General features: G+C 47.0%; 1 protein-coding gene across 5 annotated transcripts in view; it reads left to right on the forward strand.

Moving 5' to 3' along the window:
* The window catches only part of NTM (neurotrimin), a 917,312-nt gene that overhangs the window by 887,401 nt on the left and 8,976 nt on the right, over nucleotides 1–20,935 (forward strand). For 3 of the 5 annotated variants that reach the window (XM_024756859.1, XM_024756856.1, XM_024756858.1), the window contains 3 exons: nucleotides 7,172–7,306; nucleotides 9,199–9,319; nucleotides 15,081–15,232. In XM_024756859.1, coding sequence (XP_024612627.1) covers nucleotides 7,172–7,306; nucleotides 9,199–9,319; nucleotides 15,081–15,232 — 408 coding nt within the window. Of the gene's footprint in view, nucleotides 1–7,171; nucleotides 7,307–9,198; nucleotides 9,320–15,080; nucleotides 15,233–18,296; nucleotides 18,333–20,935 lie in introns of all 5 variants that reach the window. The other 2 variants (XM_024756855.1, XM_024756857.1) reach the window with 1 other exon arrangement.

Below are 20,935 nucleotides of genomic sequence, written 5' to 3' on the forward strand. Positions count from 1 at the left end.
CAGGTCTAAGAAAAGTCCAGCTGCCGCAGAGACAGCTGCAAGCCTGCCAGGCCGGTGATGCATGGGGGCACTGCCACACACACGCTTCACGACTGCAGCTCTTCTCACCAGCAAACAATGCTGATGTGTTCAAGGGAGATTCCTCTCCTGGAATGGAAGCCAGCGACTTAGGACAATCAGCCCATCCCACGGCCCAGCGTTGGCCCCTTCTGTTTGATGTGTAATATTCTCATTGACCATTTGAACATGTGCCTCAGTGCAAGAGCAGGAAAAAACAGGTTGGGCCCTCCAGAACTTTGAAAAGTTTCTCATTCTTGGAGAGATCGTCAGACTGTCCTTTCTGCCAGCCATGCTATCTGCAACCAAAGGAAAGGTCAAGGAGAAAAACAAATATATATATGTATGTGTGTATATATATATATATATATATACACACATACATATATATATATACACACACACACACACACATGTATATATATATGTGTATATATATCACCCATATATATGTATATATATGTGTGTGTGTGTGTGTGTATATATATATATATATATATATATATATAAAAATATGTTTATATCCTCTTATTCTTAGTTGTGAAATTAGAGATATTTTTCAAGCCCCCAGCTGGTTTCACATGGGCTATGCAGCTGCAATTGCTTTCTTAGAAGAAATGATCGCAAGAAATTGTATCCCTTGTAAATCAAATCGTATTTTAAGTGAACGGAGTAGAACTTTCTAGTTACAGGATCTGTGGTGAATCCTTTGTAAAGTTTATTATTATTAAGTCCCTACTGGAAAAGCAGAGATCTGATTATTCTTTCATTTTCACATTGAGATTTTCCTGTATCAAGGATCAAATGGGCTCAGACTGAGCTGTAGGATCAGTAACAATAATCACGAGAGCTGCCATTTATTAAGAGGTTACCATGTGCTAAGTACTTCACACATACTTAATACTCACGATCACGCTCTAAGGTGGTGTCATTTTCCCATTTTAAAGAAGTGGAATCTGAAGTTTGGAGAGGGAGCCATCAGCTAGGATGACTTCAGGGTCCAGTGTGCAGACATGGGCACTCAGCACCGTCCACAGCACAGCCAGTGACCAGCAGGGCTAAGAGCCGAGATCAGCCCTTCAACCGTTTTGCTCCAGCTGAATATCAGACCCTCAGAAGCTATCCTGTGTAGATAATTCAACAATAATTACCATTCTATTTGGAAATGCTTTTTGACAACGGCCGTCTCACCCTGTCACCGCAGATGTTGCTGTGTGGGTTTTCTGTGGAGCCCACGAGCCCCCAGCCTGGTCCTGCAGCACAAGGATTTCCCCCAGTGCCAGGTTAAGGTGGCTCTGAGGGCCCATCTCCATGCCTGGAGACCCTCAGCTTTACCTCTGCCTCGTTCTTGGAGGCCCCTCCACGCCGCGCCTCACCACTGCCTCTGCTGTCTGAGGGAGAGTGAGGGTCTGTTCTGAACAGTTGTTGGCTGCGGGCTCAGGGCCCCAGACTGCTTTGAGTTCTCGGGGGTGGGGCGGGAGGAGGAAGACCTTCCCCAGTCCATCAGCAGGTGCTGACCTTGCGTCTCATGGCAGCATCGCCCACCTTTAGTATCTTCTTTAGTTCTGGCTTTAAGCACTTCCTCCCGCAGACCTCAAACCAGTCCCTCTGGCTTGCAAGGGCTGCTGTTGAGGAACACTAACCACGCCTCTATCACGATGTTCTCGTGGGCCACACCTCCCAGCACCTGAGCAAAACCATGTCTCCCTCCATCAGAGCACAAAACTTCCCATGCTGGTCAGCATAGAATCGAGGCACCTTGGAGGGACACCATTTGATCTGTCCTGTAAACAACTCTCCTTGAAGCCCAGTCTGGGTTGAATGGGAACATCTTGGTGCAAATAGAGAGGGCAAAGGGGAGCAGAGTCTAGAGGACCAGTCGACTAGTCACAGTATTGGAACTAAATGTTTTAAATGATTCCTTCCAACTTTTGAATTCTGGAATTCTATGTTCTGTATTTTTTTTTTTTTTTTTTTTAGTTTCTGGGGTCCAGTGATTTTTCTCTCAGCTGGTATATATTCCATAAAAATATTAAGCAAGGAGACAGCTGTGCCCTCTCCAATAGCTACAGCTGTTCTCTGTAGCTTTTCTTGGGTGTGATAAAAATAATAATCGTGGCTATTATTATTTTCAGTTATAAAGATTTCAAAGCCCAATCTATGAACTCAGAAACCTAGGGTTTTCTTTTCCAAAGGAGTATTACTTAACACAGGGCACTTTTTGTCCTTCGATGGGTTATAAACTGCTGAGCTAAGTCCTCGGAGAGTGTGAAGTTTCTTTGGGGGTTTGGGGACAGATGTGATCACGTTTCCAACTTGCTTCATTTCACTGCTTGGATTGTCAGATTCCACTTAATGAAATAGCTGTATTCCTGAGAAGTTGGCTGTAAAACAAATTGTGTTAGAGAAATCGCACTTCCTCGTTGATCTCCATTTTTAAAGATGCATTCCCCCTGAGGAAATAATTGGCCCCAAGACTAAATATAAAGTATGCTAAACACTTGATAAACCTTTTAAAATCACATATTTAAAGAAAGTCTTCTGTTAGAACACTAGCACTGATGATGTTTTTTGAAGTCAGGAAATACAAATATTTTGCTAAGAACAATTACCAAAGGTGGGACTGTCTTGGGAACAGAGCCATGTGAGTGTTAGGTAAGCAACAGGGTCCCTGATTTTTTTTTTTTTTTAATTGAATTAGGTCTGTATTTCTTAGTCTGTTGGTCAATCAGGTTTTTTGTTTGTTTGTTTGTTTTTCAATTTATTTTTGGCTGCATTGGGTCTTTGTTGCTGCACATGGGCTTTCTTTAGTTGCAGCGAGCAGGGCTATGCTTCGTTGCCGTGCGAGGGCTTCTCATTGAGGTGGCTTCTCTTGCTGTAGAACACAGGCTCTAGGCGCGCGGCTTCAGTAGTTGTGGCACGCGGGCTCAGTAGTTGTGTCTCGCGGGCTCTAGAGCGCAGGCTTAGTAGTTGTGGCACACAGGCTTAGTTCCTCCATGGCATGTGGGATCTTCCCGGGCCAGGGCTCAAACCGAAGTCCCCTGCATTGGCAGGCGGATTCTTAACCACTGCGCCACCAGGGAATCCCTCGATCAGTTTATTAATAAGAAGTTGACAAGTTTCAAATTATGTAAACCATTTTCCTAGGTGCCTTGAGAGCCAGAGATGCCCAAGACCTGGTCCCTGCTGTCAAAAAGTTTTGATTGCGTGGGAAAATAACACCGTTAGAAAACACTACCATAGCTGCAGGATCGGTGTGAGGGACATCAGGAGACCTGGGGTGCTGCCTCTAGCCCCATGCGTGAGCATGGCCTCCTTTAAACTTCAATTTCCCACATGAAAAATACAGGATTGACCTAAATCCCTACTTCCCAAACTTGACTGTACATAAGAATTTCCAAGTAAAATTATTAACACTCCTCGTCCCAGGCGATTCTGATTTAGTAGGTATGAGTGGCATCTAAAATTCTATATTCAAACAACTATTCTAGGCAATTCTTCTGAAGTCAGCCTATGTCCTAGCTCTGTTGATCGGTTTTCTTTTTGTTTTTCTTCCAATAGTCTTTGTAAGTTCTCCATTCGAGTGACAAAGCACTGATCACTTCATAGCCAGAGCACAAATGCTATTAAAGGAAAACTTTGCTTGAATCATTAATCATTAATTCTATAAATTCAGATTTCAGTTTAGTGGTGTTTTTTTTTTTTTTTTTCTTGTTTGTCTGTTTAAGCAGTCCCTCTAGGGACCTCATTTCTGGTGATTCAGAGTTTCGTTTTATATATATATATACTGGTTTTCTATCTGGTTTTGCTATTTTTGCTCCTATTTGAGAAAAAAGTATATGAGGAGAAAGGTAACAATAATGACAATGCAAGCTAAAATGTATAAAACATTTTACTATATACATACTACCTTTCCAGTTTAATCAGAAAGTGTACATATAACAATGGGTAAGCAATGATTGTGCTTTTCCTATAATTCTGCATTTGGTCTGGAGAACACATGATAATAAACTTAAGCTTCATCGGTTTTTGCAGGATGACTTAAGTGTAATCCTCTCCCTCTGGTAATATACACGTAGGTCAGTGGAGAACATACACTTTCCCCAAATCTTTTTTTTTTTTAATTAATTTATTTATTTTTGGCTGTGTTGGGTCTTCGTTGCTGTGCGAGGGCTTTCTCCAGTTGCGGCGAGCAGGGTCCACCCTTCATCGCGGTGCGCGGGCCTCTCACTGTCGTGGCCTGTCCCGTTGCGGAGCACAGGCTCCAGACGCGCAGGCTCAGTAGTTGTGGCTCACGGGCTTAGTTGCTCCGCGGCATGTGAGATCTTCCCAGACCAGGGCACGAACCCGTGTCCCCTGCATTGGCAGGCAGATTCTTAACCACTGCGCCACCAGGGAAGCCCTCCCCAAATCTTAAGCCATCTAACTTCCTTCCCTACATAAAATTGCCTGATATTAATATATTAATTTATTTATTTATTCATTCACATACAGCAGCACACATGTCCCCACAAAAAACTTAATAAGTTTTTTACCATGATTGTCCTAATATTTACGTAGTTGCATTTCAGTCTGTGACAGTAATCCGCCCCCCATCAACTTCTCCATTTGGATATTCCTATAACAAATTCATTCAAGCTTGGTTCCTGTAAGTCTTACTGTGGTCACACAAGAACGTGTTTGGATGATAGAATTAAACTAGACGCATAGCCTGTAGTTGGAAACAAGAACAAGAGACCAGAGAACCCTGTGTCATTTTGTTTCTTTGCTTTGATGGTGTCGTTCGCAGCCTCCCAGGAGATCTGAGGTCCTCCCAGTCACTGTTTTGACACTGGAGCTCAATCCAGAAACAGCTGTCCAGAGCTAATTTATTTTCTAATGCTATGGCACTGTTAATTTATAAATTACACTGGTAATTCGAGCTATTATTAATTTCAGATGGTGTAGGGCAAGCCTAATTAAAATATGACACCAATTGCCACACATATGTACCAAAGACCACCATTTAAAATTAATGGGAATATTAAGTGTGACACTGGTCTCCTCGATGCTTTGCACAGTAATTACAGCATCTAGCGGGGAATATCTGACAAATGTAGCCTCAGGTTGGGCACAAATAAACAACGACAACCTGAAAGGAATCACAAGCTCTTCATTTAAACCTCTTCTCCTCGTTTCCTGCACCCTTCCGCAAATCAAGGTTGGTGCTTTTTCCCCTAAAGATGCTTAGGAAACAGTGACAATTAAGGCTCCTGTGACGCGGAGAAGGTTCTCACTGGTTGGGACCATGAGGGTCTGTGGGTTGATGTTGACTGTCTTCTCCGTATCCTGGACTTTTGCACACTGTTTTCTACTTGTCAGCACGTCCCTTGTTCTTCCAGTGAATTAATTAACTCTTACTCGCTTGCTCTAATAGACAGAGGCTATTCTTTTGCTCCCCTGAAGGTCGTAGAGGCAGGAGTGTCCCTGCACATACATGTGGGCTCCATAGGGTATGAAGACACCTGGGAAATGCTCAGGTTGGACTTAGTTCTGGACAGTGACACAGACTTACCATGACCCAGGAGCCCTGGCCTCGCTGGGCAGGCAGTGGGCCTTCTGTATAAGAAAGCTGTTGTCTTGTGTGTCATTGTCATTGCTCCTGTTATTATCTTGACAAAACATGGGGAGCTTAACAATGTCACAGAACACATACAACCATAATTTACATACCACGCACATAATTCTTTGTATTACAGTAGTTTCTTCTTCTTGTCATTTTCGTGCTTTGCATCAGCCGATACGGGTGGTGTTATGGAGGGGTTTTATCACCTGGGGGGCACTGTGCCTCTTCCCTCCCCACTCAGGTGGGGCCCCCTGGGGTTAACGTAGCCTGGCGCCCCCTGAGTCTGGGCATCCAGGCAGATCACAGGGTGACTGGGACAAGTGTGCAGACATCAGTGTTCCAAAGTGCTCTCATGTAGCTAGTTTTCATTTGTTCCTCCAAACAGCCCTGTGAGGTGTTAGGATTATATATACATTATTCCAGGGAACATGTCTTCTGGTTTCTGGGGACAGTCTCAACTTCTGCTTGTTGTCCCAGAATAACTACTAAAAATAGCACCCATTTTCCCTATGAGATGATGCCAGGTCACAGGGTAAGGTGTGCTATCTTCATTTAACAGAGAGGCAGGCTGATCCCAGGATGCACCCGGTTATTTTGTCATCCCCTGTCTCTCCACGAGGAGGTTAACGCTCAGGGTGACTCTGGGAGGGGACAGTGACGATCCTTTGGCAGGCATTGATGTCCTGGTCTGTCCATATCAGAGGCTCAAGGCCAGACCTCAGAGAGGACGTCGGGTAGGTAGACGTTTGTTACTATTATTCATAAATCTTCAGTGGGGAGACTGAGTCTCTGGACGGGGATGTGACAGTGTGATTCGCAGCCCTGTCTTCTTGCTCTTTCCTCTCTGCCATGTTTGTAGTTAGAGGGTGGAGTCCCTGCTGTTGATTTGTGGCCAGAATCTTGGACCCAAGAGCTCCAGCAGATTGAAGTTTATAAAATGGATTTCTGCTGATTTAATTGAGTGTCTAAATCTGAAAACAGAAATTTAATTTCATTAGTGTTTCCACTGCCTTTTGCAGCTGTGTGTGTGTGTGTGTGTGTGTGTGTGTGTGTGACTGCTAGTGTGGATGATCACGATCATGGATTCGTGATCTAGGATGATGTCATCAGCTTTGCATTTCAAGGTTCAGCCTAAACGATACCTGGAGACCAGAAAGTTAATACTCACCAAAGGTGCCTAACTCAGATCCCCAGAGCCTGACTGCTTGCTGAGATTCGGGCAGGGTAAATGTCAACATTATTCATCACTTACTGAGGACCAGCAGTTCTCCAAACTCTGTGCTTAGCGCAGGTAGGAACACAAACATTTTAGCTAGTGCATCAGGGAACCAAGAAAGAGCTGGCGAAGGACGAGATAGAAGAGTGGAAGGAGGGAGAGTTGGCATGGGTCCCAAGAATCTGGACTTAGAAGTGGCACAGTTCTCTGCAGACGTAACCATTGCACACTTTGTTTTCTAAGTTTGTACCTTTGGTGTTTTTTCTCCCATTCCGCCACACCTTCTCCTGCAGCTGTGGGCTTTGTGAGCGAAGATGAATACTTGGAGATCCAGGGCATCACGAGGGAGCAGTCGGGGGACTATGAGTGCAGCGCCTCCAATGATGTGGCTGCCCCAGTGGTGCGGAGAGTCAAGGTCACCGTGAACTGTAAGTGGTTGCAGGAGCCGCCACCCTGCACGTGCCTGAGGCTGCTGCTGTCCTGTCCACAACAGAGAGCTGGGCCTCAGCACCACACCCTGACTCGGAGTAGGAAACAGAGCAGCCTTGCGGTCCGTCTCCTGCTTTTAGGAGCGACAATTCCAAACTCTTTTAAAACATGATAATAAATTGGATCTGAAAGTGATTTCATATGATCCGAAACGTGCCTTAACATTCCTGAAAGATCGTGAAGTAGCATTCAATGCATGTTATACAAGCTCGTCTTTGAATCCCAGTTTTTCGCATACTTTACTCATAATGTCACCAAGCTTCACACTCTCTAGACAGTCATCTCCTTCATAGGGAGCAACAAAATAAATTAAAAGCATGTGTGTGGAGAAAATATTATAATTTCTGTTCATGGTATACTGATTTTATCTCATCCTTTTCCAGTTATGTATGTTGATGGACATGGTATACATTCCTAATTGAACTATAAATAGATAAACATATATCCACATATTAGAGGCTATAGCTCATCCCTGATTTTTCTTACGTGAGGTACTGAACCCAAAAAGCTTGGAGGCCACTGGTCTGGACCCCTCCTCCCCCTTTACCATCCAAATTCTCTCTGACGTTGATGCTGCTCAACTTCCCCCCTCCCTCACACTCTCCCCTCTCGGTTCCTCGCTATGTACCCTGACGCAGTTCTCTGTGACATTCTGAAAGTTTTCCCTGCTGCGTCCAATTTCAGAAAGTCGTAGGACAGACTAGAACCCAAGAACTAAGCCAGCAGACAAGAAGCCTTTCTCCTTCAAAACTTAGGTGAGCGTGGAGGTAGAGGAAGAATATCGTGTTTTGGTGATTACTCATTCTTCAATATTTTGGTTTCTGTTGCAATTCAAACCTAATTAACACAAGCAGCATGGAAACAGGTGTAACAATGATACCGTTTTTGTACCCTACCACGATTATTTTTAAAGTGACCTAAGATGACTTAAGGTTAATAAAGATAAACCCGAAGAGTAAGAAAATGTAAGCAAAGGGAAAACCTATATAGGACAATAAGTGAAATCTAGGGGAAATCAGTACATAAAATTTATATGCCAAGGTGGTCGGTTGTGGGTCCAGGATTTGGCTTCCAGTTCCTGAAGCAAAGAGGGGAAACATCATTTGGTTTGAGGTTTATGTCCGTAAGATAAAAGCAAATTCGTTGCTTGGGAGAAACACTGCTTTTTCTGGTACTGAGACTCGAAAAATAACTTCACGTTAAGGTCTCCACAAATAGAACACAATGACATCACATGCAGTATTTCTGCAGTAAACAGAAGGGCGAGTTGGTTGTGGCTGCTTCTCACTATGCATTTCAGTGCAACTGTCGGCATTGTCAAGGGCAGTTTGACAAAGCCTTGGAATGAATGCAGGCCACGTACTTAGGTCTAGTCGGTCTGGCTGGATTCAGCGGTCCAGCGTAGAACACCTCCAAGAGTGACGGATCTGTGTATCCTTCAGGCAATTCTCCATGAGTATTATTTCTTGCAACTGAGCTTTTGATGGAAATTGAATAGTTCAAGGTTATATACTCTGGCAAGAACCTGGTGTGCAGACAGTCTACAGGGCTGATTAAAGGTGCTGACTGTCAACCCATGGGGTAGAGGGTCCATGGGGGGGCTACATCCTATGAAAGTTGAAAAGTTTAAACAGGAAGTATGCCTGAATACCTGGTCATTCCACCTCTGTCCAGAGGGGAGCAGAAGCAGTACATGTGAGCTTTTCCTTAGAACAATATGGGATGGTTTCATTCTCTGGCACATGGTGGAGACCAGAGGTAGAGCAGGGCATGACAAACACAGTCAGTGACTGCGGCATTTGAGCTGCTATGGGATGTCTTCTCTCTGCAGATCCTCCATATATTTCAGAAGCTAAGGGGACAGGTGTCCCCGTGGGACAGACGGGGACGCTGCAGTGTGAAGCCTCTGCGGTTCCCTCGGCAGAATTCCAGTGGTACAAGGATGACAAAAGGTAAGGCTCCCTCCCCCTCCTCCCCACAAGAAGAAGAAAGCTCTTCCAGGTTCCTGCCTGATTCCACAGGGATGCAAATGGATTCCTGCCAAGTCCTCTCCTGAACTCCTCCTACCTATGAGGGAGAAACAATACACAAACAAGTGTTTTCTTGATATTAATTAACTTCAGCTATGTTTGCGATGTTGCCATGCAGAACTGGCACTCGCCCACCAACAAACCTGAGAAAAACTATTTTTTAAGGGAAGCAAAGCCTCAAAGGAAAGGCCACTAGGAGCCTGTGAGTTTTTTATAGGCCTAGAAAATAATGTGTTCTGCCTGCAGCTATTTTTAACACATTCTCAGGCTCGCATTAAGGCGTCAGGAAGGAATGCTCCAGGGTACTAAGTTAGCTGTGTCTGAGGACTCCGGTCCAGTTCCAGCCACTCTCAGGGGTGGTGCATGAAAGCATCCGTGACCCGAGTTAGCCTCCCTTTGTGCCTGGCTTGTACTTTCACTGCAGGAGAAAAGAGAGGGGCCTCTCCCATCCCCTCCTATTGTTGCAGCCGCCATCAGGATGTTTGTCATGATCACTGAAGATTGTCACCATGAGGAGTTAGCAAATGGCACGTTAGCACAGGGTTCGGTGGCTCCGGGGACCAGGCAACATGCGATTACTGTTATCAAAGAGCTATTTTCAGGTGGATGAACGGCAAATACATGTGCAAGAGCTGTCCATGGTCAGAACACATTCGTAACAATGGGGAGGGGGGCGATACAAAAAGGTCCTGAGGTGTATGTGGGGTAGAGGAGGAGGACAGAGTGACAGAGGCTAAGAAGCTGAGGGAAAGAAGCAACAAAAAGGGGAACTTTGGGAAGGAGAGCAGGTGAGCAATTCCAGGCCAGGACTCATGCCGGGAGAGACCCAGCTGCTGCCTACACGTCTCAGAACATCTCCAGTGCCTTGGGATTCTTTCCCGAAGAGACCAGGAAGTGTTCATAGCAGCGCTGCTTACAATAGCCAAGACATGGAAGCAACCTAAGTGTCCATCCACAGGTGAATGGATAAAGAAGATGTGGTACGTATATACAATGGAAGACTACTCAGACATCAAAAAGAACGAAATAATGCCATTTGCAGCAACGTGGATGCAGCTAGAGATTATCATACCAAGTGAAGTAAGTCAGACAGAGACAAATATCATATGATACCTCTTGTATGTGGAGTCTAAAAAAATGACACAAATGAACTTATCTACAAAACAGAAATAGACCCCCAGACATAGAAAACAAACTTATGGTTACCAAAGGGGGAAGGGGGGAGGGATAAATTAGGAGTCTGGGATTAACAGATACACACTACTATATATAAAATAGATAACCAACAAGGACCTCCTGTATAGCACAGGGAGCTATACTCAATATTTTGTAATAACCTATAAAGGAAAAGAATCTGAAGAAGAATATATGTATATAAATGTATAACTGAATCGCCTTGCTGTACACCTGAAACTAATGTAACATTGTAAATCAACTATACTTCCATAAAAAATAAGTTTAAAAAAAGGGGCCGGACACCAAGAGCTCCTCCAGTCTCTGCATCAACCCCTGACTTTGCTTAGGACCAAGAGTTGCTTTAGTCAGAGGACCCATTGTGTATCATCATTTTCCTTCCAAGTGAGAAGCGGAACTTTTTCATTTTTAGGTACCAATTCTGGCAGCAACTTAGGTGCATTGTATGTGTCTAGCCCTTTTTTTTTTTTTTGCCGTACGTGGGCCTCTCACAGCTGCGGCCTCTCCCGTTGCGGAGCACAGGCTCCGGACGCGCAGGCTCAGCGGCCATGGCTCACGGGCCCAGCCGCTCTGCGGCACGTGGGATCTTCCCGGACCGGGGCACGAACCTGCGTCCCCTGCATCGGCAGGCGGACTCTCAACCACTGCGCCACCAGGGAAGCCCTGTCTATACCATTTTGTACATGGAAGTACTGAGACAGAATGAGGAAAAGCAAACTCAGGGAGAGATAAGAAGAAGTAGCTGGCTTTCCTCCTTTTGTCTAAGAATTCAGAATCAAGCAGAAGGGAATAGTATTTTCCCAATAAATAAACATGGGTATCTTTCTTTGAAATCCTGCTTCCTCTTTCTTCCTTTTTATCCTTTACTAAGAACAAAAGTGAGACGTGAAGGTCCAATATCAGAAAACAAAACAAAACAAAAAACAAAAATCTATTGAGCTCCAGGGTAAATTCCTGAACTTTCCATGGCCCGGGCCTTCATGAAAATTAATCAGCCGCATCCTGTTTCTCTTATTCTCTATGGGACGAAAATGTGAGCAAAATGTAGAAGAAAGAAAATCTTAAAATACGTGGAGGAAAGGAGATTAGCCTTTAGGCAAATATGGCCAAAGGTGGGTGTAGGAAGAGAGAGCTTGCTGCTGCGTCACGGAGAGGGGGGCTGCAGGCTTCACCCAGGAGGAAAGAGCCTGGCAGCATCACCATGGTGGGGAGCGACTTTCAGAGCCCCTGGCTCAGGCACCTCTGAGTCCTCCTCTGTCTGAGTCCTCGTGGCAGCTCCTTTTCTCTCCTTTAGTAGATTCCGCTCGGTTTCCCATTTGCTGCTCGTGTATTTATTCCCCTGTGTAAATGGGAGGGGAATGGGAGACCATTGAATGCAGTAGTCTGTCCTCCTGGCACCCAGCTCTAGAAGAGCATCTCTGCCTCTGAAGTCTTGTCACTGCCTGACCTTCCTGGGCCACTCGCAGGTCACCTCCTTCAGGCAGGTCTCCCAGGGCAGATTGCACCTGCCTGGGGGAAGACAGTTCTAACCTAGCTCACATTCCTGGTGAGCTGAGGGGATTTCTGAGGCAAATCAAAGGAGTCTATGTGATGGGGGCAGGCAGTTTGCTCAGAATTCAGGGTAGAAATCTGTCTTGACTGTGTACTAGCCACTCGACACCTGCCACCACCGTGTGTGCCATCAATCAGAGGGAGAGGGAAGGGAACCCTGTCGTTAATAAAGACCACTCATCCACAGGACTCCAGCCATTGAAAAGCATTAAGAAGCTGAAGCCTGGTAGTGACGCCGAATCCGGCCTCTGCACCCCAACACTGAAGTACATCTCAGAGACAGAGTTTGGGGTGAAGTAGAAAAGAATAGCTTTATTGCTTTGCCAGGCAAAGGGGGCCACAGCGGGCTAATGCCCTCAAAACTGTGTGTCCCGATCTGGAGTGGGTAGTGAGGAGCTTTATAGTGATGGTTCAAAGAGGGTGTGATCAGCTGGTGGACATTCTTCTGACTGGTTGGTGGGGAGCTAAGCGGGAGTCGGCATCACCAACCTTTTGGTTCCAACTGGTCTGGGGTCTACATGCTTGTGGGCAACACACAGGGGGTTTCAGTATCTGCAAAACAGCTGATGTGTATCCCTTGAGGGGAAACGAGGACCCTGCCCCAGGGCCGCACTATTGTGTATCGGCTACTCCTCCCTTGTCTCTGCATCCCCCTCCCTTCCCTGATTAGCATCTGTTTGAACCTGCCCCTTGGAACTCAGGGAAGGTCATGGAGGCTGACTGAAGTCTATTTCCTACAAACAAGCAACAGGGGACACAGAAAGGCTTTTGTGCCCAGGAGCACCACTGGTTTCGGCAGTGGTATGGGATGAGGACGTGTGTGACCACACGGAGGGTCATCCCAGAAGCTGCAAGGCGCTGCTGGGTACCGCTGGCTGCCCTCCTCTGCTTTTAGCTAAAGACATTTCCGAGCTCTCAAGCCGAACCTGCTCTGGGTAAGTGTCTCTCCCCACTGCAGAGCTGAAATCTAGTTCACAGCTTGCTTCTGATGTGAAGGCTTCCTCCCCAGCCCAGGGATGGCATCAGAATGGCAAATGGGATCAATATGCTTGGCGAGCTCAGAGAAGCCTCCTGGCAGGCGGGCTTCAGAGCCTTCTCTGCGCAGCACCCCCTGGAGGACCAGCATCTACGGAACATGCTGGAAATAGAACAGTGGTGTCTGGCCGCACAGCCGGACACCTCATTCGGTTTGGACTGTGCGCACGTTTTAATGAAGTCCCTGGACTCAGGCCGGTTCACTGCCCCTAACTTAGGAGAGACAAAGGCTCACAGATGAAAATCTACGGAATGGAAAGCAAGGCAAGTTCCTTCAACCCCACTCTGACTTCCCTGGAGACAGACGTTGGGTTAGGACTGAGGCCAAAATCCTGCTCTTCTCATCACGGTGGTCGTAAGTCTTGGCGAAGGAGAGAGCCATCCTGTCCTCCTACAGAGACGACAGCACCTACAGATAGTGACAAAACAGCTGACATCTCTGCCAAAAACGTCCTGTGGCCCAGGGACGGGCGGGAGTTTGCAGTGTCTGACTCCACAGAAATATATTATTTCAAATAACATTTTATGGTTTACAAAGCATTTTCTCATCATTGTCCTGCTGGGCTTTACTTTCTATTTCTGCCTTGAATATTGTCTCTCTCGGTTTGTTGACTCCGATACCAGCCATTTGCCCCAATTTGTGTCCCACAAGCCTGTCCCCATACGCGATCATCTTGCCATATTTTACTGTCTCCACGTCCTGCTCCAGCCAGGCCCTACGCGGGCAGCTGTCGCTGTGACCAGTTCCCGGAGATCCCCCATTCAGAAGGATGCTTTTCCCCACTAGTATTTCTGTTTCCTGTAGCACAGACTCAGCTTCTGGGCAGGGAAGTCAAATTATTTCAGGGGAAGTAAAAGATTGGCTTAAAGCCCATTTTCCGAAATAGGGCATTCCAGAGTTTTTTGACAAGAAGAGAGCTGGTCTCATAATTTCCATGTAGACATGTAAGTTCAGTAGGAATTGCTACTAACAGCCTCCAAAGATGGAGGATGTGGCCCTACCAGCCTCTAACGTAGTTTTCTCCTTTCCCTCTCTGTCTGCCCTGTAATGGTGTCTGTGCCTGGCTGTCCTTCCCACTGACTCTCTGTGGCTTGTAGTTAGTGGCTCCGGGTGTCGGTATGAGCCCTTGTGGCACACTGGACTCCATGATGGGGTGAAACAGCTCGGGGAGACAGTCCTGGCCACGTAGGGCCTCATTCTCAGGCATCTGTAATCTCTTCCAGGCTGAGTTGCTATAATACTCTGGACAGCTCACCATTCCCAGGCCCTTCGGAGTCCCCTAACATAAAAACGATCCCCGATTCTTTAATCCTAATCACGGCCCCAAATAAGGTATTATCTGTAGAACGCCTCAAGTTCTTAAGGGATAATTTTATCACTCAGGTGCTTGGAAAAACATTGTTCTTTCAAAGCCCTCAGGTTTTCCTCCTCTTTGAAGACCGAGTTTTTCGTTTTTCCGGTTGTCATCATCGTCGTGTGTTCATCATCACCACCATCAACATCAATTACGTCCACAATTCGAGCACCTACCGCACGAATCCGGTTGGGCTGAGTGCACACAGCTGGCACGTTATATGTGTTCAAGGCACCTGCCTTCAGAGAACTTCACTCTTCATAGGGAGACGGATATCTGCATTGTGCCAGGGAACGTCTCCAGGCACACACCTAAAACAGAGAAATGCAATTATACGTGTGATTGGGGCCAACTTGTTGTGTAGTTGGATGCAAAAAAAAAATAAGTGATTATAGTGATGACAGAAAGGGGGCAGAGGGAAGGTCATTAATTCCAGAGTCTCTCTTCTTCCTTATGAGAGAAAAAAAAAAAAAAAAAAAAATATATAAATATATATATAAAAAACCATCTCCTTTTTCTCTTTTTGGTCTGTCTTTTGTTTGTCTCAGGCTGGTTGAAGGAAAGAAGGGGGTCAAAGTGGAAAACAGACCTTTCCTCTCCAAGCTCATCTTCCTCAACGTCTCTGAACATGACTATGGAAACTACACGTGTGTGGCCTCCAACAAGCTGGGCCACACCAATGCCAGCATCACACTGTTCGGTGAGATGGAAGCCCAGGCTGGGCAACGGAAGAGGGAGGGGCGTGTGGAAGAGGGGGGCAGGAGGGAAGGGCAGCGGGGGCGTGGAAGAGAGTCAGGGGTAGTTAGGCAGGGGTGGGTGAGAAGGGCAAGAAAGGAGGAAGGAGGGGGAGAGAGAGAGAGGGAAACAGCACATGTATGAAAGTAGACACCAGGTGTCATTCCATACTAGGAAGAATCCTGGTATCAGAGAAAAGGACTTGAGGATGCTGAAGTGACGTTGCATTTTTCCCGTCTGTATCTTCTGAACTGACTGGTTATTACAGTTGGGTCTAATAGTCAAGAGCCCACAGAGGAGCATGCACTATTTCCATACTCGTTCCCTGGATGAGTGTGAAACGTTACCATTTCTGAAACTTTTTCTGGCCATTGGGACGTAAGAGAAACTGCATTGTATTTATCAAAGTAGAATCATGGGCCTTGGGATCCTGAATGCTATTAGTGCTAGAGGAAAAATTAACATAGAAAATGAGTGTTTCCCGAGTTCTCCATTTGTGTCCAAGGGTGTTGTCTGAAGGGATCTGTCCAACCAAGCCCCCATCCGGGCAGAAGTCCCATAATCATTCATGCATTAATTCATTCAGTCGCTATTTATTGAGGACTGATGTGTGCAAGGCAAACTGCTGTGCCTTCATTACATATCCGGCAACTGTACTGGCGCCAGAAACAAGGAAAGGAAGCAAGTAAACAAGCTGCCTCTTAGACCCCGATGTCTTGCACTTCTGTGGGTAGAACAGCTACACAGAAGTGAGTCTGGTTGCCCGAGCCTCATCCGGCATCTGTGATGGGTTCCATCCCTGGGTAGAGGCAGATTCTCCCCACAGCCCACAGGGTTAATCTCTGGTTGCTTTGGGGGCAAACCCCTCCAGGCCCCAACAAGTTCAGTTAGCTTGGAATTTTTCGAGTCTGGTCCCACGTCCACCATGTTAACAAGCACTCTTGAATGTTACAGGGAGGGAAAGGTGAGGAAGTTAGCAGAAAATTGGCAGGAACCTAAATCCTTCTTATTCTGAAGACCCGCAGATAATTCCAGAGCTTCAAGTAGCGCCCCTCCCCCTGCCCTGCCAAATCCTCTCCATGGCGCAGTGGACGCAGCCCCAATAGCCCACCTGTGCTGCTCCACTGTCCCATCTCGATTTCCAAATCACATTCCATCCCCCTTGTAAAGCCCAGCTTTATCCAGGAGGGCTGGGAAAGGGAAGCCTTGATCCCAGAGCCGCAGACCCGCATGGGCAGAGCTGTGATTAGAGTGACTGACGTGTCTCACGCCTCCCACACGGGGCCAGTCATCATGGCCCCTCACGTTTGTCAGCCTTTTGGCTTTTGGGCAGGTGTCTGTCTGCATGAACAGAAGGACCATGGTTAGGAAGGAGAAGCCCCCTCCTTCCCTTGCCTTGCAGATCCAAGGTTCCCCTTGAGTTCCCTGCTCTCCACGCATAGCCTTCCTCGTTCCTATAAACAATCTCCCTCCTCCCTTGACCTCTTTGCTCTTCCAAATCAGATGCATGAAATGGTTTTGCGATTGGCTTTATCACTGCTAATTCCCCGGCCTCTCCCCCTTAAGCCATCTAAGATGAGAAGAGAGAGAAGAAGCAAACTTTAAGAGTGAAATCCTGGCATTTGTGACAAGCAATGCAGTGAAGCATGTACCATAAATCTGCTCCTTTCCGCAGACCCGTGTCTCGCAGTTAAAACCTCTGCCCGCATCCCCACCGGTCTGTCAGCACTCACGTCACCCTGTGTATCATTTGGGACGGTCCTACAGTTGCCAGCTTTCTGGAGTACAGGGGGCTCTCTAAAAACGTGTTAAAAACTGATAGTATGGATTCAGATAAGTGTAGAAAGCCTGGGTCCAACAAAGATGAACGGGGCCCATGTGGGAATGTTCTTTAACACAGGAGGTCTCAGAGCCTTTACACACTAAATCTCTAAGAGGGAGAAAAAGTTTGGAGCATTTTTCCAAATTTAATCAAACAGAAACCAAGTTTTTAGCCTCATTTGAGAGAGCATTTCTGAGGAGCCCATCACAGCAATGCCGCCTGGGTGACGTAGTACCACGAGGCTATGAAATCCCGCTAACGGGCAAGATGGGCGTTTCCACGGCATCAGCTCTGCTGTGGCTGGTCCACAGAGCGTGGCCCCTAAACTATTGCCACCCACTATCAGTAAGACCTCTTAACAAATATAAACGTATGAGGGAGTTTCCCATGTCATTTCCTATTATCAGAAGACTCGGCTCAGAGCCATCAAGCCGACTTGAGCAGGTTGGAAAGCAGCGTTTACTTTATGCGAATATACTTTGTGATGAAGCTCATTCTCCTGTAGCATCAGAGAGCTGGCTAAATTAGCATCATTTTGCCACCAACCTGCGCATAAGCTGTACACATGACCTGACGTTGAAAAGTGAGGGATGCTGGTGCTGGGAGATTGCCATCAGGGTCCGTATCTTTGAGGTACTTAAGCCAAACAGGGCAGGGGTGGTCTTTCCTATCAAGAACCAGTAGGGTTCTGAGCACCTTGTCCCTAAGGTTCCAGAGGCTGCAGGGGACCAGGAGAGTTCAGCCCCTGTGATCCTGAATCACAGAGGTTCCTGGGAGGACCTTGCTCCTGCCATGGTGCTATGAGGACCAGAAATTCCTGAACTAGGTCTTCCAAAATGAAACAGTGTGGGTGTGGATGTGACACAAATCTCATCTGGAAAGGGACTTTGGTCCTGTGTTAACCACATCAGCACCCCAGCTCAGCACGCAGAGAGTCCGTGCTCCCTGCGCTGGGGTGCGTACGCATGGCCAGCCCCTCACCTTCCGACCACGGCATCCTGTGTGCATGCACCCCACTTTTCAGCGTTCCTCATGCTGCATCTTGTCCTACCACCTCTGGTTTTTGTGTCATCTTTTGTTTCTCCATCCCTCCAGAAATGTGTGTGAAAGCCAGTATACAAACTATATATGGCCAATATATAGCTACTGTATATAATATATGTGTTTGTTTTCATTTTTCTCTCCTGTATATCCCCACCTGCTTTAGAGCTAAGTGAGCCTACAAGCTCAACTTTGTTACAAGGTCAGTATCCCACCCACCCCTGCTGTCTGGGTTCTCTCCTCCCCACTTTCTCCCAGACCCCCCTCCCCACCCCCTGCCGTGCATCACCCAAGGCTCCTGTCTGTATAGGTGCTCAGTGAATGGCAGCAGAAGCTAAGGAGGTTACTGGGAGCCGATGAAACTCCAAGGATAGCCCCCTTTTCTCCGCTCACCTTGCCCACCTCCCCGGAAGGGCTAGGAGGGGAGAGGAAAGGAAAAGGCACTAACTTCTCAAAGCCCGGAGATCTGATGGAGGCAAAAGGCTGAACCAACAGGCAGAGAAGTCCACCCACTGAGCAGTTTTCATAGCAAGAGTCCCGTTGACAGCCCAGCCATAGAAGCAGACATCCTGTGCGGGGAGATTCGGGTGGTCCTGAAGCTGCAGCAGAAGGTTCACGGGGAGGGTCTCCAGGAAAGAAAGGTGGGCGGGCGTACCTGCGGGGTCCTCGGCAGCAGTGACCTGGAGCGGGCGCCACTGAGCCCTAGTCCAGAGCCCAACTTCTGGGTGTTCTTTGCACTTGGGTAGCTCAGGAAACATCGTTCAGACTCAATTTCCTCTTCTGTGACATAGAACTGATCTGCCTTATCTATCTGAGAGCTGTTCCAGCCTTCAACTGAGAGCATGTATTAAAAAGGCTTTGAAAATTGCCAGGTGCACGTAGATTGTTGGAGTCCAGTCTCCGGATACAGGGACCTCCCCCTGTCACGACACAGGGGTTCATGAACTCATTTCTCAAGCCCTCTCCCCATCCCCTTTCCACCTCTTCTACTCCAAGTCCTCCCCCCATATGACACCTGCATCTCTCACCTCTTTTTACTCAGCCCTTCACATCTTCGCAAGCTCCCTGGCCTAGCAAAAGTGATTCATTTAGACTGTGACTAAACATTTGGGCAGGAGTGGGCCCAGGCTGAGTGGTAGAATCAAACACACGCTGTGTGTGCTGTTTATGTTTTCCTCCTAAGGACCGTGCAGACCCTCAGAGAGCCCCACAGGAAGGCAGCTGTGACAACAATGACGGGCATGTCTTTTCCCACCTTCCACCTACCCCCCGATCCTTCTCATCCCACCTGTTCATCCATTCGCGTTGCACAAACAGTCATCGGACGATGGCATTAGACTTGGAAGGCGGGGGAGGGGATGGAAGAAAATGAATTATACGGGAAGCTGTTTGACATATGAGGAAGAATGCTTTTATCGTGAAATGATTCAGGGATGCATTATTCACCTTAGTGATGTAGGGCACCCTGGTGATAGACAGCAAAGGGGAAAAATGAAACAAAGAAATAGAAAAAAAGTGAGGGCAGTGGAAGTGTCCAGGTTCAACTTGATCCAACTTACGTTTATCGAACCCCTGGGCGAGGCATACCCGCAGATCTCAAAGAGTGTTAGAAAAGTAGCTAAGGGCATAAATGGTAAAAGGGACGTGTGAGAGACAGGACGTAAAGCAGAACGTGCTTCACAAGGGACTCTGAGAAGGGACGCAGCTCATTCTGAGCACTGAGGTCTTTACTCTCAGGGGGAAAGTGACTTAAAACAGGGAGTGGTTGCTAAGGAGTTAGAATTCCACCGAAGGTGCCCTCAAGGGTTGGAGGGGGCACGTCCCACGCTAAAGCCAACAGTAACAAAACTGATCAGAAACAAACAAATCACTACCTGATACTGAGCATGGGACCAGGAGCAGAGGATCCACCTGCTGACGCAGAGCTGAGCTTTCTCACCTGCTCTGCTGGCCACTGAGTCTGGGGCAGGGTCTGCAGGCCAGCTCTCTACTCTGATTCTACAATGCTCCCACCCTTCACTTTCTTGTTGGGTGCAGGGCAATGGACATTCCAAGACTTGGATTAGTGTGGTCCTCCGTGTAGCTGTTGGACTCTTGTACAGCTCAGGAGTATTTTAGAGAAAACAGATCTCGCTCCTGGGATATTTCTCTCATTCATCTCTCTCTCTCTCTCTCTCTCTCTCTCTCTCTCTCTCTCTCTCTCTGTGTGTGTGTGTGTGTGTGTGTGCACGCACGCGCGTGTGTGTTGTTGTTTTTTCCTCCTCCTTTTCTAGCGTCCCATAGAATAGAGAGCTACCTCTTTTCTCAGGGAAATACTCCCAGGTTATGCTCCCCTCACCTCCAATGGATTTCCAGGGACAAGGAACGCTTGGCTTTAAAAGACATTCCAAGCTATTTTGCTACTTAATATCCGGATGGTCTAGAAAGATTCAGATAAGAGAATTTCACTCCTTCTCAGCATTTTCTGCCACCCTTGAAGTATTTCTCTGCTCCCTTTTTGCAAACACAACAGATTGCATGCCCCCCTCTCATATTAGTATCTGGCGGTACAGGACGCTTGCTGTGATAACTAAGGACTCAGGGATACACCGCCATCCCTCACTCCCTACCTCACAGGCATATGTGCCAGGGGCACACTGCATACTCAGCGGCTCGGTGGCTGTTCATTTCCCATCCTCAGGTCCTTTGTCTTTTATCTCCTGGGCAAGGAGTCAGATTTAATGGTGTCAGTGGGCTGGGAAAGGTTGGCTGATTAATGCCTGCGAACCTTGCAGTGACCATCAAATCATCTTATTAAAGAAGGCG

The sequence above is a fragment of the Neophocaena asiaeorientalis genome, unplaced genomic scaffold (genome assembly GCF_003031525.2).
Source record: "Neophocaena asiaeorientalis asiaeorientalis breed wild unplaced genomic scaffold, Neophocaena_asiaeorientalis_V1.1 scaffold424, whole genome shotgun sequence".
Taxonomy (NCBI): Eukaryota; Metazoa; Chordata; class Mammalia; order Artiodactyla; family Phocoenidae; genus Neophocaena; species Neophocaena asiaeorientalis.